Below are 17,198 nucleotides of genomic sequence, written 5' to 3'. Positions count from 1 at the left end.
AATGTTTTGTTAGTATGTTTAAAAAAAGGAATTGTAAGAGTATGATCAACAATGTATTAAGGTTGAAAGTAATTCTGCTACAAATATGCAAAATAAATAAGGTATAAAATAAAGCTTGCTTAAATGTAGAAATAGAGTTTAGTAATATATGATTAGCATCCCTACTAAATGACTGTGGCTTGAAAAAATAAGGAATTTGCTTAATGGACATGTTTTACTACAAAATCAGCAAGAATGTATGCAGTTTACATCGTCAGCAAGACAGCTGACCTCTTACAGACATAGCAAAAATGTAAAAAACAGGATGTATGCATTTCACATTGTCAGCAAGAAAGCTAACCTGCTTCCTTGAAGAATGGACATGTTACTAACAGGAAAACAATCTGTACGTGTTTTTATTATATGCCATTGTTAAGCAAGGAAGTTTGAATGATCAAGTCAGCATTTGCACAAGATTATTCCTTAAAAGACAATATCAGCATTGTTTCTCTACAGGATAAAAATATATTTTCTTGCAAACATCAGCAAACCGATGTGTCAAAACAAGTCTAAAATAGAATACCAAGAAGAAAAACAGGATGTAAAAACACTATAAAGAGTCTATAGCAGATAAAATTGTTAGAGGTATTTGGGTATGTTACACCTCTCACATCATTTGTTCTGAGGTATTTGTGTATGTTACACCTCTCACATCATTTATGCTGAATGAGAAGTAAAAAGTGGTACAGTATAACTAACACTGCAACAGTGGTCCATGTGGTTTGTTATAAAAAGTTATTTATTGGTTACTGCTTTTAAAGTGACAGAGTTTGGTGCTGCATCAGTGTACATTCTGCAAGTTTCTGTGGGCAACAGACTGTAAATGCAATTATAACTAGACTTTGTTTTCAGCAGAATCCAGCGAGCAAGACCTTAGTGTCTTAAGAAGACTTTGGATCCATCACAGTAAGCAGCACCTTGATAATTAATTTTTCAGAAATTAGAGGTTGAAATGACAGAAAGGCTGGGTGAATATGAAGCTTCTCAAGAAGAGCTACTTAAAAAAACAGTAGAGATAGAAGACCAAGAACACAGAGAAAACTTTAGATTTACTGCTATACCAGAGAAACTTGATGGAATAGATTGCATTCATTTTATAAATGGACAAATAAGCAAATGGACTGGTACTCCACAGCAAGGTTTGCTAATTAAAAGAGCATGCCATGTCTATGCTTCAAATCTGGCCATGAGAAAGAAGCCAAGACTTTTATTAGTAAAGATGTAGTCAAATCAGCAGAGAGTGATGCTCCTGACAAAACTGAGACAGAAGGGTAAAATACTAAAAACTGAGGGCACCAGAGAGTTTGTGGAAAATTATTCACTGTATACCAGAAAGAAGAAAGTTAAACTCATTCTTGTAGTTATGGAATGTGAAGATGCAGTTGTGAAATTCAAGTTGCTATATCCAGCTGTCTGCAGAATATTTTTCCCTGGAGAATCAACATTTTTGAATCTAGAACTAGCTAAGCAGGGAGTACAACATTTACTCAGTGAACAGTGAGTCAGCAAGCTGAAGGCAACACTGCCTGCCATTCTTGTGACAGTAACAAAATCCCACAGAAAGACCTTGGTAGTGAAACCTTTCTTATTATTCCAAAGGAAAATAAATAAGTGACTAGAAAGGCCCAGGAGCTGACTAGAAAAATCAGGAGCACCTTATTCTTGAACCAGAGACCAGTGTTAGGTGGTCAAGATGATGAGGAAGAAGACCAGCAGTGCTGTAAAAATAGAAGATAAATGTGAAGTATTGCTTTCACAGGATGTAGTTTAGACATGAAAACAGTGCTTCTACAAGAATTAGCGACTAAAAAGACTAGATGATTGTTGACTGTGTTAAACTGGTGGGAGGACTGAAAGTATAATTCTCATTTCATTAATGTTTAGAATGACAATGAAAGAACTAAAGGTGTAACAAAGCAAAAAAAATAATTTTGGTTCTTAGTAATGTGTGTAAAATAATTTCTTGGTGTAAACTGCATGTTATATTGTAAAGTAGTTGCATATATTATGCAGAGTGATTTAAAATATGAAGTGGCAGCAGTCTTATCAGTGACTGCAGTTTAGGCTAGTGTTATTAAATAAAATGTTTTTTCTTGGCTGTAATGTATCTTGGATACATACTGTAACAGGATAAAGGTTGGATATAAGCAATACAATGTTGTGATCTGGGCTTCTCAGGGGTATAAGTGTATTGATCATATTAAGTTTCTATAAAAATACAATAATTTCCCGTTTTTATACATTTGGAAGTATGGACTAATTTTCTTAGCATATACTCCAGAAAACAGATTTTTTCTAAGTAAACAGGCTAGAAAATGGAAATCATGAACAATTGTAATGTTCTACCATTTGAAAAGACCAGTTTCTTGCATTTGTAAAGCTATTAGCTTTTCTGCATTAGCAAAAACCTGCAGTTGCATATGGTGAGTCTGCAGGTAATAACACAGCTAGGGTTGAGTGAAAAGGGCAGCTGCCCTGGGCACATGGTATTAGTGGGCTCAATCGTGAGATGCCAGTCAATCATTACTATAGTGCAGTACCAGTATTCCCTTCTATACTGGCATTTCTGAATGTAGATACAGAAATTAATTTTAATACTGCTCTTGTGTAGTGCTGAAGCTATTGGGGGAATCTGAATAAAAACGTTCTTCAGAATGGGATTCCCTCTCCTATGGTGTAGACACTTGAGAAACAAAATCCAAATGTAACTCCTGTCCCTCAAACTAAGAATCAGTATCTGACAGGGAAAAAACATTTTTTTTTAAACTTTGGCAAGAGGCAGAACTCAAAAACTGAAAGGCTTGAAATAAGCTTTGACAAAAGCCATCTAATCTTCACTGTCCATCCTATGTGAAACAGGAGAAGAAAATGCCTAACTTTCTATTTTAATTTCCTGGAAGGCCACCATCAGGAAAAGACAGACTCAAGGATGAGTCCCTTCCTTTTGATTCAGGCTACAAAAGGTGACTTTGTGGTAGAGCATCATCCGCCTCCTCCTCTGACACTGACAAAGTGTGATTCTCCCTATTCCACAGGAGATGTGCCTGTTTTCCAGTCATTAGTATCTTCTTGAGGAGCAATACCTGAGGGATTGACAGAAATCATTGAGAAGTCTAAGGTACCTGATATAGCAATAGTAGACTCACTCATTGACTGAGATAGTTGGCTTAAAGGCCAAAGACTCCCATACAGCTTTTTTTTTTTTCTTCATGTAAATGGGGAGGGAAGAAATGAGGATCCCGAAGCCTGGAAAAAGTGCCTGACAAGTTAGTACAGGAACTTTTAAGCATCAGTGAGCCACCTGATTGGAAATTTAAAATTTTGATGAAAAATTTGGAATGACAACCCCCCCCCCCCAAAAAAAAACTTTAAGTCCTAGTCCCTATCTACAGATTCTAACAAAGCAGTAAACATTTCTCTCATAAAAAGTGGTACTTCAGAAGGATTTTCCCAAAAAGGAATCTTAACTAAAATGTAATGTTTTGAGGTAAAAGTTTTAATGGCAACCACTAAAAACAATGATCCTAACCTCCATTTATAATTTTTGACAAAAATGTAGTTTTCTTTAGAAAAAATGATAATGTGAAGATTTTCTTCATGAGGTATTTTTCTGCCTAGCCTTGGTTAAGCATTTGCAGACCATCAGTTACGTAAAGCTTGCAGGGAAAGTGCACTTTGATGGGAAGAAAGCTCTAAAGTTTTGGCACTCTAATCACTGATTTTACACTGCTCTGCCTGAGCTGTTCAGCTGTTAGAGCATGTGAAAGCTGTTTTGTTGTCATATCCTTAGCAGGCTATACCCCTGCTGTCATATCCTTGCAGGATAGACCCCATATAGCTTAGACTACTGCAACAGTGATCTAACAATGAACATCCTCAGTTACCCTCAAATTCTATCCTTGATCAATACACACCCCTGTCTGAAATGAAGAACAAAATGGGAAGGAAAGCAGAACCCTGAAACTGGAATGCTTAACATGTGGAAAAACAGGAGACCAAAGTGCCATAAAGCCATCAGATATGGAGTACTATTAGACTACCAATAAGAAAACCCAACAGAAGCCAAGCTGAGCAGCTGTTAATTCCATACATATATGGTATATTGCAAAGAGCTTGTCTAATGAAAGGTTGTACATGACTGACTACAAGGCAAATAGTGCACAGAAGGTGCATGAGATGCTATAGTCTGACAGGCCATGGGTGCTGGAACTATAGAGCCAGGGGGAGCAGGAGCCCCCCCCCCAACTTTTACAGCTTCAAGACCTGTCAGGGAAAATTTAATGAACTGGAGTTTTCACTCTAATGTGGATTCACACGGGGAAGTTTAACTAAACTAGCTGTTTGTGTTTTTTTATTGCTCTGTGTTACAGGAGTTATGCTGCTGCTGTTCCACTGGTGCTGCCAGAGTCATGCTGGTAAGGAGAGTTTTGGTCTTTCATTTGTAGGAGTTATGCTGCCCCCACACACATGTGTGTGTGTGTGTGTGTGTGTGTGTGTGTGTGTGTGTGTGTGTGTGTGTGTAAGATGCCCCAATTATGTATACCTGGTGGTTAGTGTTACTCAGGCTCAAACAAGAGCCTGAATTCTCTACCCATACCACCACTTGTGATTCAGGGAGTTGAGTCCATAGCTCTCCACTGTCCAGATTTTCACAGAATATTTGGCTCATACTTTTGGTCTGTTCCTCTTAAAATTTGTGTTTTTCTGGCAAGTTAGTGAGAACTGAATTCACTAAATAATGATATCTCTTTAAGTTTCAGTCTTACTATCTTTCAGGAAACACATGCTAACACAAAACACTTTATTTTAGCAACTTTCTAAGACTATACAAGCACTATTTAAAATGTGCCTCTGGTTTTGGCCCTTTGCCCCCCCCCCCCCCCCAAATAAACTTTGGCTTTTTCAAGATTTCTTGAGCTGCAAAGTTGAGAGATTTAGTTGATTGTCAACTGAATTTTACAAGGAACTGAGAGCTTCAAGGGAAGAGAAGTTTAATGCTACTTATGCTAAGTTGTTTTCATTATTAGTAGCACAACAGGTAGTATGCTTGCTTTTGATGCAGAAGACTGTGGGTACTACTCCCACAGTATGCAGATGGATTGCTGATACTGTACTGTGGTGTACTTTAATGGGAGTGGATGCTGCAGTCCTATGAATGTCCTCCTTTGGAGGAGTTACTTAGTAACTATGAACCCATTATCAGCCATTATTTGCCATCCATTTCCTATTGCAAAATTACTAGCTTATCATTTTTTAATGTAGCATAGGAAATTTATTGTTCAAGGGCAACAGGTACTTTATTTGTACATGGAACAATGAAATATAAAGTTGTTTGCTAGTAGCAACCTTTTCATTAGTTACAGATCCGTTTAATGTGGAATTATTTAGATGACTTACTTCTGCAGAGATTTTGCATATTTACTGATATTGGTGGATTGAAATGAGTTTGAGTGGCCTTTTATGGTTGAAATTTTCTGAAATGGGTAGTTTTATCATTATTGGTTCATATGTTTTATTTCATTGCTCACTAGAAGACTGTTCCAAACTACAAATTTAAAACACATTCTAACAAGTGGTGCTGTATTATACAAGGAATATAATTTAATACAATCAGGTTAATAAAATCAGAAGGGTGAATCAAAGAACATACATATGTATGCTTGTTCACAGGATGCAGGAGATCAAAATAGGGGAAGAGACCAGTCACCAGTGGAGTCCCCCAGGGTTTGGTGCTGAGAGATTTCTGTTTGGTATATACATCTCGAAAGTAAAAGAAAATACCAAAGTGCTTTGTGTGAGTAAGTCTGAGATGACTGCAAGCTAGGAGCAGTTATTGTATCCCCAAATGACTTAACCATCATGCAGGAAGGTTTGTCCCAAACAATAACTGGTTTCAGAATCATGAATTGAAACTAAACTTCAAGAAATACAATATCATATCCTTTGGGAAGTCATCTACTCCAGGGAACTTCCAAACTGACAATGCCCCCTGAGAACTGACCCAGTTGTTTGGCATTTGGCATTTGGGAACTTGTTTGACCAACATGTGCCCAGAGTCATAAGAAAGTCTTTCTATATTGCACAGCTTATAAACAAATTGATTGTGACTAGATCTAGAGATGTGATTGTCCCCCTTTACAAAGCCCTCATTGGGTCAATCATTTTGTATAATGCCCACTTTGACATGTATCTGTCCAGATCCATGCAACAATTGGAATACCTACAGAGATACGTTACTAAAAGGATACAAGTCCTAAACAGTATGTCTTGCATGGAGAACCTCAAAGATTTATCACTATACTCAGTATCCTACAGAGTGCTTACAGGTGACATGTGTGGCATACAAGGCATCCTCTGACCTAACAGAGATGGACCTACTGAACATCAGCAAGTCAAATGGCATCGGAAATACTTAGTCCAGGTATCTAAACTGAATGTTGTGGAGACATGGATATATATCCAGAACAGACTATCCAGTCAAATAAAACAAAGCTCATCCCTGTCCATATTCAAATGCAACTTGGCTCTAAGGATGGGTAATAGAAAATGTACTCAAGGATTACCCCTCATGCCATTAATGGATTAAGGCAGTTCCTAAATGCTGCATCCCTTACATGTGTCCCCTCAAATTATCTACAGTGTGATCACATTTATTCTCACTAGGGCTAATATACAATTATCAGTCATGAGATAGGTAAGACCAATCAGGAAATATTAATTCATGCGCCAAAATGGAAATTGGCTAGGCTTAAAATGTCCTCCAAATGAACCTATGTTGTGGTAGTAAATAGTTTTAAAAACATTTCCCTTTTTAGATGACTAAGTGCCCCTGTCACCCCCCCCCCCCAGTCTTCAACAGCTTCCGGCGCCTCTGTGACAGGCTAAAGTGCAGGTGATCCTGATGAACCAATGGAAAGCAATGTCAAAGAGGAAAGAGAGAATATAGTGAAGTTTAAGCAAGCTTCAGATGCATAACCAAACTATTCTTATGTCTTGCTGATGTCACTCTTTATATGGATATAGTTCAACTTTTAGAAAATTTAGTTATTTTTATTTAGAACCTACCTTCATGTCCACTCAAGAAGTGGAATGAGGTCCCAAAACATACAATAAGACCAATACACTGTCTGTATACTTTCTTGCTGATGTGCCTCATGGGCTCTACCCCTATCGGTGGATGGATGGACAGACATAAATTAACCTCAGACATCAGTCATGCCAGTGACCAAACAGAAGTGAAACAATAACACCAGAAGAAATAAAGATTCCCCAAGTAAACTTCATGTTTTCGTCATCAGTAATTGACTCAAACTGGAAAGAGTGATTTGAAGAGATGCAGGTCAAGAAAAACTAGGTAAGGTAATAGGCCAGAAAGGGAAATGAGTACTCCTATTAGTAAAACTTGTAAAGCAGACAAGTGAGTAAAGCAGGGCAGGCCACCAGGACAAACATCCTAGAATCTCAGATTCCAAGCAGCATGAACTTAAGTAAATGCAAAGGCCAGAGAACATTCACTCCAAAAGAAAAACTTCATCTACCAGTGTGCACATTCTCCTGTTATGACTAAGCCAAGGAGACAGGATGGTGGTTAAAAGGAATGACAATCACCAACCTCAGAGATGTGATACGTAAGACAGGTAGGACCTCTAGAAGGATACAGGCCAGGAAGACCAAGTCATAGACATGTGCAAGAGTCTTGCTGTAAATAACTACATACTACAGAAAGACATAATGTCTGTATTTAGTTAATCACACCCTCAGAACATAAAGGGACAGCTGCATAGGAACTAGTTGCCTGCCACTGTCAAACAGGAAGTGCAGATCAATTTGTTGCAAAGGCTTAAAATCCCCCTGCTGCCCTGAATGGAAAGGGGGAGACAACATACATCCATTTCAGAAGCTCATCCCCCACTACAAAACCAGTGTCACTACGTCAAGAAATGCGAACTCCACCAAGCTTGAACGCCTGAAAATACAGAGCTACATAAGAGAAGGCATACTCCTGGCTGTCCAAAATGAACAGCTGTGTATCTTGTCATAGTCAATGTTCAGAGCTCATAAAGAGTCAGACTCAGAGCTGAACTACAGGTCATTTAAGAATTTATAACTATTTAATTCTGGATCAACTACCGCTTCATCAAACCATTTGTCCCAGAATGTTTTTTGTAGTAACAGACTTTCAGCTTTCAAAAACACCAAAGTGGCATACCAGGGTTGCCAGACGTCCCTATTTGGGAGGGCCTGATCCCGAGTCCCACACTGCCGGTTTAAATCCCGGGAAGCCACCGCTTTGTTTTTTTTTTTTTTTGATTGGCCCATATACCAGTATACGGGCCAATCAAAAATTGCTAAGCACACAGCTTCTTGTGTTTAATGTGGAACATCGCAGTTCCGCATTAAACAGAAGTAGCTCAATTTTTAGTGATTTTTGATTGGCCCGTATACTGGTATATGGGCCAATCAAAAAAATTGCAAAACAGAGCTACTTCTGTTTAATGCGGAACTGCGATGTTTTGCATTAAACAGAAGTAGCTCCGTGTTTGTTTATTTTTGATTGGCCCGGGCCAATCAAAAAAAATAAATAAACAAACACAGAGCTACTTTTGTTTAATGCGGAACTCTGATGTTTCGCATTAAAGATCTAGCGTGGAAGACCTTTTTTTTTTTTTTTAAGTCTTCACTTGCTGTGAAAGACTTTGTCCCTACCTGGCCAGTTGGAAATCTGGCAACCCTGCATATAACAGAAAAACAAAGAAAAACTAGAAACACATTCTACTCTGCAAACTTAGGGAGTCACCAGAACCTGTTCTTAAAATCTGATGAAGTTCTTGGTGTAGGAATAATGAAAGAAAGCACTCATTTTTTTTTTTTTTAAGTCTTCACTTGCTGTGAAAGACTTTGTCCCTACCTGGCCAGTTGGAAATCTGGTAACCCTGCATATAATAGAAAAACAAAGAAAAACTAGAAACACATTCTACTCTGCAAACTTAGGGAGTCACCAGAACCTGTTCTTAAAATCTGATGAAGTTCTTGGTGTAGGAATAATGAAAGAAAGCACTCATTTTAAGAACAGGTCATGCTGACTCCCTACGTTTGCTGAGCAGAACATGTTTCTAGACTTTCAGCTTTCCTTAAACATACTGGTAGAGTATTCCACAGTCTACCAGCTCTCTGATGGAAAAAAATAATTCCGTATGGGCATTCTTAATGAAGGCAAAGACACTATTGTTCCTTGCAGCAAAGGAATGTTGAACAAATTCAACACTCAAAGCTGTACCCAAGATGCAATTTTTATAACAGTTAAGATGAAGGTGAGGTCTCTTCTAACTAACTTTTACATTATGGTGTATAGTAAGATCTGCTTAAGATTATTACTATAGCTAAGGCGCTTGACTGTAAATATCTGCTTGGCAAACATTTTATGAATGTTTCTAATTTCCTTATCTAGACAGATTATACAGGTAAAATAAGGGGTCTATATTATAACATCAAAGTCTTAAAACTTCAAATGCTATAATTTCGAACCCTATGCATCGAATGCTGACAATAGCGAAGCTGCAGAATATCGAATACTTTCCTAGGGAAAGTATTCGGTGGGCCGTTTCTGCAGCTTCGCTATTTCTTCAACTGTGGAGCGAAGTTACAGACTGGGTTAAGGTAAGGGTGAAAAATAAAGGTGAGTGTGCGATAGGGACCTTAGGGTTAGGGAGCGGGTAAGGTGAGTGTGCAATAGGGACTTTAGGGTTAGGGAGCGGGTAAGGTGAGTGTGGGATAAGGACTTTAGGGTTAGGGAGCGGGTAAGGTGAGTGTGCGATAGGGACATTAGGGTTAGGGACCAGGTTAGGTGAGTGCGCGGTAGTTACGGACCTTAGGGTTAGGGTTGGATTAAGGTAAGTGGATAGCTAGTAGTGTATGTATGGTTTAGTGTAGGGGTTTGTGAAGTGTATGTGTGTGGATTATTTAGTTTGGTGTGCTTGTGCTGTGTGTATGTTTGTTGGAACAGCAAATTTTTTCCCTGGGAAAAATTCACTATTCTGACTGTTCGATTTTATGGTGTTTCGATCGAATGGGTTCAATATTATAGCATTCAAAGTTAAGACTTCGATGTTATAATATAGACCCAAAATAAGCGCTGTATTCAGTACTGGGTATTACAACCGATGTGTACAGAGGAATCAAGACAATATCATCCCTGCCAGATATACAGCATAGGAGAACCTTCATTATGCCAAAAGATGTAACTACTGATCTTAAATGCACACCAAATCTGAGATCAGAGATTACCTTAACCCAAGATCCCTAATACAGTTTCCAGCCAACAGAATGCAATTACTCAGGGCATAGAGGTAGCAAGAATGGTTGACTCTAAAACATAAAACCACACATTTTTTTAACATTTAAATGTCATTCCTTTCAACACAGTCAACTCATACAGTGTATCCTTAAACATTTGTAGCACCCCACGATCAATAGTTTTGGTTACTACAGTCCCAGTTTTGGTGACATTAGCAAATTTGGTAAACCATATCTTTTGTTGTGTAGGAAAATTAGAAATACATATACCAAACAAGAGGGGACCCAACATCAACCCCTAGAGAACACCAAGATTTACTACTTTCATAACAAGAAGTTCTTCATTCTTACTTTACAAGTCCTGCCTTCCAACCAGTTTGCAACTCATCTTACTACATAGTTATTCATTTTCATGGATAGCATATTGTTAATTTTCTCTTTGTGTTGCACAGAGTCAAAAAAGTATTTGCAATGTCCAAATAAAGAACATTTGGAAGGTAAAATCTGATATACTCATGATATCCAAATAAAAATGAATCAGATTGGTTAGACATGATCGACCTTCTGTAAACCCATCATCAGTGTAGAATATCGATCATTACTACAATGACACCTCCCTTACAGCCGGACCTAAAGCAGGGGCTCCACTAAGGGCTGTGACTTAAGTGATGGCTATACCATCATTAACGTGAGAAGCAGAACCTGCTTAATGCAAAACCTGGTATAAGGTCTATGGCCAACTCCCATCCCTCAGACTAACTGGGCTGTCACAAAGACCCAGCCTACCCCATCTGCCAGCTTCCTTTGGCCGGGTTGAGGCAGGGAGAGTCTGTGGAAATAAAATGAAGGAAGTATGCTGACTAATACTATACATTCTCATTGCATTCCAGAGAGGTAAGCTACAAACCCTTCTGGACATCACATAATTGTACTCTTCCTGAGTGCCATGGTAGTCATACAAGATGAGAGCCAATCTTGGGACCACTACCCATAGGGCAATGTGTCCAGATCACTGTGTCAGAAGGCAAGAAGGCAAATGGAGTGGATGATCTCCACTTCATTTGCCAGCGTAATTCTCACCAAATGAAAATTTCTCAATGGAAGCCATAACAAAGCATGACTTACAACATGGCAGGTCACAGTATAACAATGAGTTCTTTCACACGTTGATGAATTACCTAGGAAATAAACTGGAGAGGCTACACAACATCTGTACTCAAGCTTGCAGAGTGGTGGTCTCCAGGAGACTGCGCGCCTCTCTCCTACATGACTTGCAATAGATCTCTAAAGTCCAAATCCTTCAGGAGAAGGGGGTGGAGAAAGTGACCCCCGATTCACTCCAATTCACCACTGAGAAATTTGTTATAGAACTGAAAACTTGCAAAGCAAGACTTTAAAGGGAAACATTTGCATCTGAAGACAAGGATAACTGATACAGAGTAGAAGGTTTTAGCAGAGAAACTCCCCAGTCCATTTCTAATGTGAGTAAAAACAGAATGCTTCTTCTTACTTTCCTCAAAGCAAGGCGCATGACCTGTGCTTTACTGGCCTCACAAATGAATTGTAGCAATGCAGGCACAATAGTACCCCTGAATCCAGCATAGGGTGATCAGTCAACATGAGCTCACCAGACATTGTCTTAGCTGGCACTTGGTCTTGTGTACATCCTGCACTAAGATAAACTAGTGTGGAAACTAAAGGATCTGTCATTGGGTCCACTGCCAGACTTGACTCTTGACCAGACAAGCAAGCCTCCACCATTTGTGCCAAGTTTGGACCATGCTGGGTGGAAAAGATATCAGCAAAAACAGAGGGAAGGGCCCTAATGCTAGTCCACTCAAAGCCATTAAAGCTAACCCAGAGGGCCCAGAAAAATGTGAACAAAAGTACTGACATTCTAGCACCTGGTTAGCAGAGCTCAAGGACTCTGGCAAGTCACTCAAACCAAAAGAAACATGAGACCTCCTATAGGCTCCACCTACATAACTAGAAGAGATAACAAATGGCACAGATCAAAACAGCCTGCTGTCATTAGAGAATAAGCCTAGCCTAGAGAGAAAAGACACAAAGACCTCTGAGTTGGGGAAAAAGCAGGCAATGGAGAAGATGAGTGAAGCTCAGTAAAACTCTACATGACCCACAGGAAACTTACAGACAGAAGCATGCCAGAATCGTAAGGTCAGTGTGTTGCAAGCCCTGCTTAGGTGGCATGGATGTCACAAGTCCAAGAGTCGGAAGACAGGCTAAACAAAACTAATCTTCCTATGGATGTCTTATTACTGGCCTTCCACCAAGTTGGTTAATGCATTCTAGTACTCCTTGTGAATAACAGTTTAGACACTAGTAGGTACATTTCTGCTAGAAAGATTGTTCCATTCCATGAGATGAGTTTTGTGAATCCAGTAATCAATGCAATGAGGAGGATAAACAGGCTATGAAACTTTGAACAGAAGGGGCTTACGGTTGTTAGGCAAGTAAGGCAAAGACCTAGGAAAAAAATATAACAGGCTTCAAAAATACAGATCCTGAAGGCACAAACTTGATTCATATACATATTGAAAAATTGTGAATGTCACTTAATGAAACAAAAGCTTATGAATCATTCTTGGAAACAGGCAGCTGTCTATTTTGAGCATTTCTAAAGACTGAACAAACAGCTAAACTGAATACAAAATGTAATTTTAAGGATATGGTGGACTAGTTATTCATTAAATAAGTAGGAAATGAAATAAAATACTAGCAGACAAATTGGCAGAGGCTAAAGCTGCAGAAGTTTCCAAGGATACACAAGCTAGATGTTGAGTCATATTAAGCCCTGTGAAACTGAAGTCAGAGGTCTCCAAAGATCATAGGTTCATAGGTTCATAGGTTCAAACTAGGCTATCTGCCCTAGGGCATTTATAAGCCTAGCCAGAGTGTGTTTGGCTTTCGCCACCCATTTTAAATTAATTTTGCTATGCCCTTTTTTGAGGTTAGTATACTGTGCCTCTGTCTAACAGTGACACAGAAGATCCCCCATCCACTCATCAAGATTCCTCTTGAAGAGAGTCAATGAGGGACTCTGCCTAACCTGGACTGGGATTTTATTCCAGAGTGAAGGGAGCCTCTGGGTTATGAATCTGTCCCTCCAGCATGTCCTATTTATTTCAGTGCTGAAGTTCAAGTCTCTCGAGCGCGTAGCTCGATGGGATTTGGATTTTCTGAGGTGCAGCATGTCCATTAATTCCGGGTTGAACATGGCTTTATACATCAGGCATAGATCGCCTCTGAGCAGGTGGTATGCCACTGAGTAGAACTAGAGTTTCTTTAACCGGGCAGCATATGGCATCAGTTTGAGCCCTTTGATCCTCTTGGTGAGGTACTTTTGGGGTCTTTCCAGTTGCTGCAGGTGTCTGGTAAGGTACATCCCAAAAGGGGCATTGTACTCAATTATGGGCCTGATGAGAGATGAGTAAAGAGGCATGATGACCTCCCCTGATCTAGATGTGAATCCCTTCATGATTAGGTGGGCTATATAAAATGTTTTTCTAACCACTTTGGCCACGTGGTTGTCAAATGAGAGATTGCTATCAACTTGGGTCCCCAGGTCCCTAATTACTTCTTCCATACTTAATGGATTACCACTTATGTGGTCATTTGTGGGTACGTTGTTTTTGCCAAAGGGGATGACTATACACTTTTTGGCATTTAGCTTGAGGCCATGGCTCTGGCACCAGTTGACTGTTTCTATGAGGCCCTTTTGGAAGATGCTTGTATCAGCTGGAGAGTCAATTATGGCACCCAGTTTGCAGTCATCTGCGAACTTGGTCAGCCACAGTCCTTCCGTGTTGGCCTGTACCTCTGAGAAATATATACCGAACAAGAGAGGTCCCAGGACTGAGCCTTGTGGGATGCCACTTGTAACTGGTTTGGAGTCTGACATGGCTCCAGCAATTCTAACCATGTGGGTTCGGTCCTTGAGCCAGTTTGCAACCCATCTAGTGACATAGGAGTTTATATTTAAGCTGGTGAGCTTATCTATAATGCCCGAGTGGGGTATTGTATCGAAGGCTTTTGCGAGGTCCAGGTAGGCTGTGTGGACCACCTTCCCCTCGTCAATGGCCTTGGTGACTGTTTCAAAGAAATCGACCAGGTTTAAGAGGCAGGATCTGCCCTTAACAAAGCCGAACTGGGTAGGATCCAGTGTCTGTAGGTCCCCAATATCTTTATTTATAAGGTCCATGATGATCCTTTCCATAGCTTTGCAGACAAAGCTAGTCAGACTTATGGGGCGATCGTTTCCAGGATCTGTTGAGGCACCACCTTTGTGGAGAGGGACCACCGTTGCTGTACGCTACTCTTTGGGTACATATCCTGTAGTAAGGCTGAGATTGAACAGTAGTTTTATGTTTGGGTTTAGCTCTTTTTGGAGTTCATGTAGGACGCAGCCCGGGACACCGTCTGGTCCGATTGATGCTGTGTTTCTTGCTTTGGAGAGGGCAGCTCTTACCTGAGCATCTGAGATGTCAGGGGGGGCAGCACTCTGCTGGGATAGATATTTGCCCTTTTGGTGGGGAGGGGGGGGGAGAAGTTTGCGCTGAACCTGTCAGCTAGGATGTTGGCAATGTTTGTGGGTTCGGTGTATTTTTTGTCATTTTGGGCTAATTCTGAGCATATCTGGGAATTCCCACCCAGGTTCCTAACATAACTAAAGAAAGCCTTGTAATTATCCTTAGTGTCCTGTGCAGTTTTACTCTCAAAGCTGGCCTTAGACGATTTTATGAGTGCCCGTAGTTTTTTGCTAATACTGATCAGAGACGCCTTCCCTTTTTGGGATTTTGCTCTATCATGTAGTAGCTTCCTCCTTCTATTGTATAGTTTGTTTATAGCTGGGGTTCACCAGACAGGACGTCTGCCTTTGGAGGATTGGGTCTTGGTTTTATTTGGGATTGCATGATCCATGCATTCCTGAAGGTGTTCATAGAATGCATTTATAAAGGATTCTGCGGTCTGGGCCGTATTTTCCACAGGCCCGGGGGCTTTGAAGGATTCCACCTCGGTTTTGAGGAGTGTGAAATTTGCTTTAGAGAATTTTTTCACTGTGGTTTTCTGGGCAGGGGGTGGGGTCGGGATGTGAATATCAGTTAGGCTTATCTATAGAGAAACAGTTGAAAGATATCTTTAAGCAAACTGTATAGGCCAACACATTAAATATCACAGCTGTTAACCATTTGTCACTTTCTTTAAACTTCTTTACACATCTTACTGCTTGTGGCTAACTTTATGTTAAGAACATCCATATCCATGGCAGATAACCAAAATGAAGCACTTCTTTTCTTCAGCAAATACAACAGCTTTAACTGTTGTAGGCACATTCATGTGAACATTTACATTTAACAAGTTTCCTGCAAAGAATTCAGGTCTGGATACACTGCTGAAGAAGCCTGCTTGTGTGCTATAATTAAGCAGTTACTTTAAAATGTTGAGCATTACCCAGTGTCCTGCTCCTTTTCTCTTCAAACCCTTTCATACTGTAGACACTGAGCACTCACCTTGGCTTTCCTCATTCTCTCCCACTGTCTCAAATTTGTCAATGAAATCACTGGAGTTCCACTTGGTAATTTCCTTGGAGAACACCTCGTCGCTGTCAGAAAAATCTTCTGTATGTTGCATATGAGGAAGAAAAAGACATTAGTTTTTAAGTGCTCCGTGCAATGGTCCTCCAGCAAATGCATAAAAATGTTTTACTAACTTGAACTGGGATACTATTCTTAAGGCAAACTGGGATTCTGTGCCCGTGTACCTTAACCTGCTTCCTGTTACTATACCCTTCATTAATTTTATATTATTCTGATATGTTTGTCAGCTTACTTTCCGGGACTGCTGCCAGTGCTTTGCTGTAAAATCGTATGCATTACCCATTCTTACCATGGTAAGTGAACTCTCTGTAAAAGTACATTTTTAGTTTGTACCCTGTGCCTGCACTGCCTTCCTTGTCTGCCAGATTATTTCTCTGTAATATCCAATTTTTGGAACTCACAACAAAATACCAGGATAAGAGAAAGACAAAGACCATTTCAAGTACACAACAAACTGGACACTGAGTCTATGGTGGGCTAATGGTGATAAGGTTGAGACATATACTTGTTAGTAGTAAAAATCAACTGCTGGTACAACACTACACAACTCCTATCAGAGGAGTTACTCTAGATGCACAGCTGTTTCACCTGTTATGTTCACTGCAACACTGTATTAACTTCCATTTAGCAAAGATATCAGCCTGTATATCAGTACTGGGTGTCTTCTACTGTCTTTGCAGGTGGAAATATTCTGGGTGGCTTTTACGGTTTTCAGAGGTGGAAGTACTGCAAAAGGTGAAACAATATCCTTCCTTGGGCTGAGTAAATAATGGAAAAAGGCCAACAGAACCTTTGGTGAGCTAGTGGGGCCACTAAGTGCCTGGCAGGATCTTGGCCTGATGGTACATCAAGTGGTATTAGAAACAGGGGTTCCTATTCTGTGACACAATTAAAAACAGGAGCAAAACAAATAAATGCAATTGGTTGAAAAAATAAAAGATTTTTGCTAATTTCTCTGCAGTCCAGCAATACATACCATGGGCATCAAAGAACTCATCTTCTGAACTGTTTTCGGAGTCCCGAGCAATATTCTGCATTCGCCACTCTGAGAAACTCTGTGGAGAAACACCACCTGTATAGCAGAAAGGAAAATAAATCAAAGGTGACGTGCAACTCTTTCAACAACTGCCAGTGTTCCTGTTATTTCTTTACAGCCTAGGGCAGACAATTATTGGTGTGGTCAAGCGTGGATTACTGTTGCTCTTTTTATAATCATATTTTGGTTATTTAAGGATAATTAATTAATTT

At 39.8% G+C, this 17,198-nt stretch overlaps 1 protein-coding gene across 1 annotated transcript in view; it reads right to left on the bottom strand.

Moving 5' to 3' along the window:
• PITPNM1 (phosphatidylinositol transfer protein membrane associated 1) overlaps positions 1-17,198 on the bottom strand; it is a 1,523,951-nt gene that overhangs the window by 711,557 nt on the left and 795,196 nt on the right. The window contains exons 7-8 of the mRNA XM_044084149.1: positions 16,927-17,022; positions 15,864-15,971 (exon numbers count right to left, since the gene is read on the bottom strand). Of these exons, the coding sequence (XP_043940084.1) occupies positions 15,864-15,971; positions 16,927-17,022 (204 nt within the window). The remainder of the gene's footprint in view (positions 1-15,863; positions 15,972-16,926; positions 17,023-17,198) is intronic.

Source organism: Protopterus annectens, chromosome 9.part0 (assembly GCF_019279795.1).
Source record: "Protopterus annectens isolate FY-2018-M chromosome 9.part0, PAN1.0, whole genome shotgun sequence".
In the NCBI taxonomy this organism is placed as follows: Eukaryota; Metazoa; Chordata; order Ceratodontiformes; family Protopteridae; genus Protopterus; species Protopterus annectens.
The sequence above is the reverse complement of the archived record's forward strand: the minus strand, read 5'-3'. Positions and strand labels throughout refer to the sequence as shown.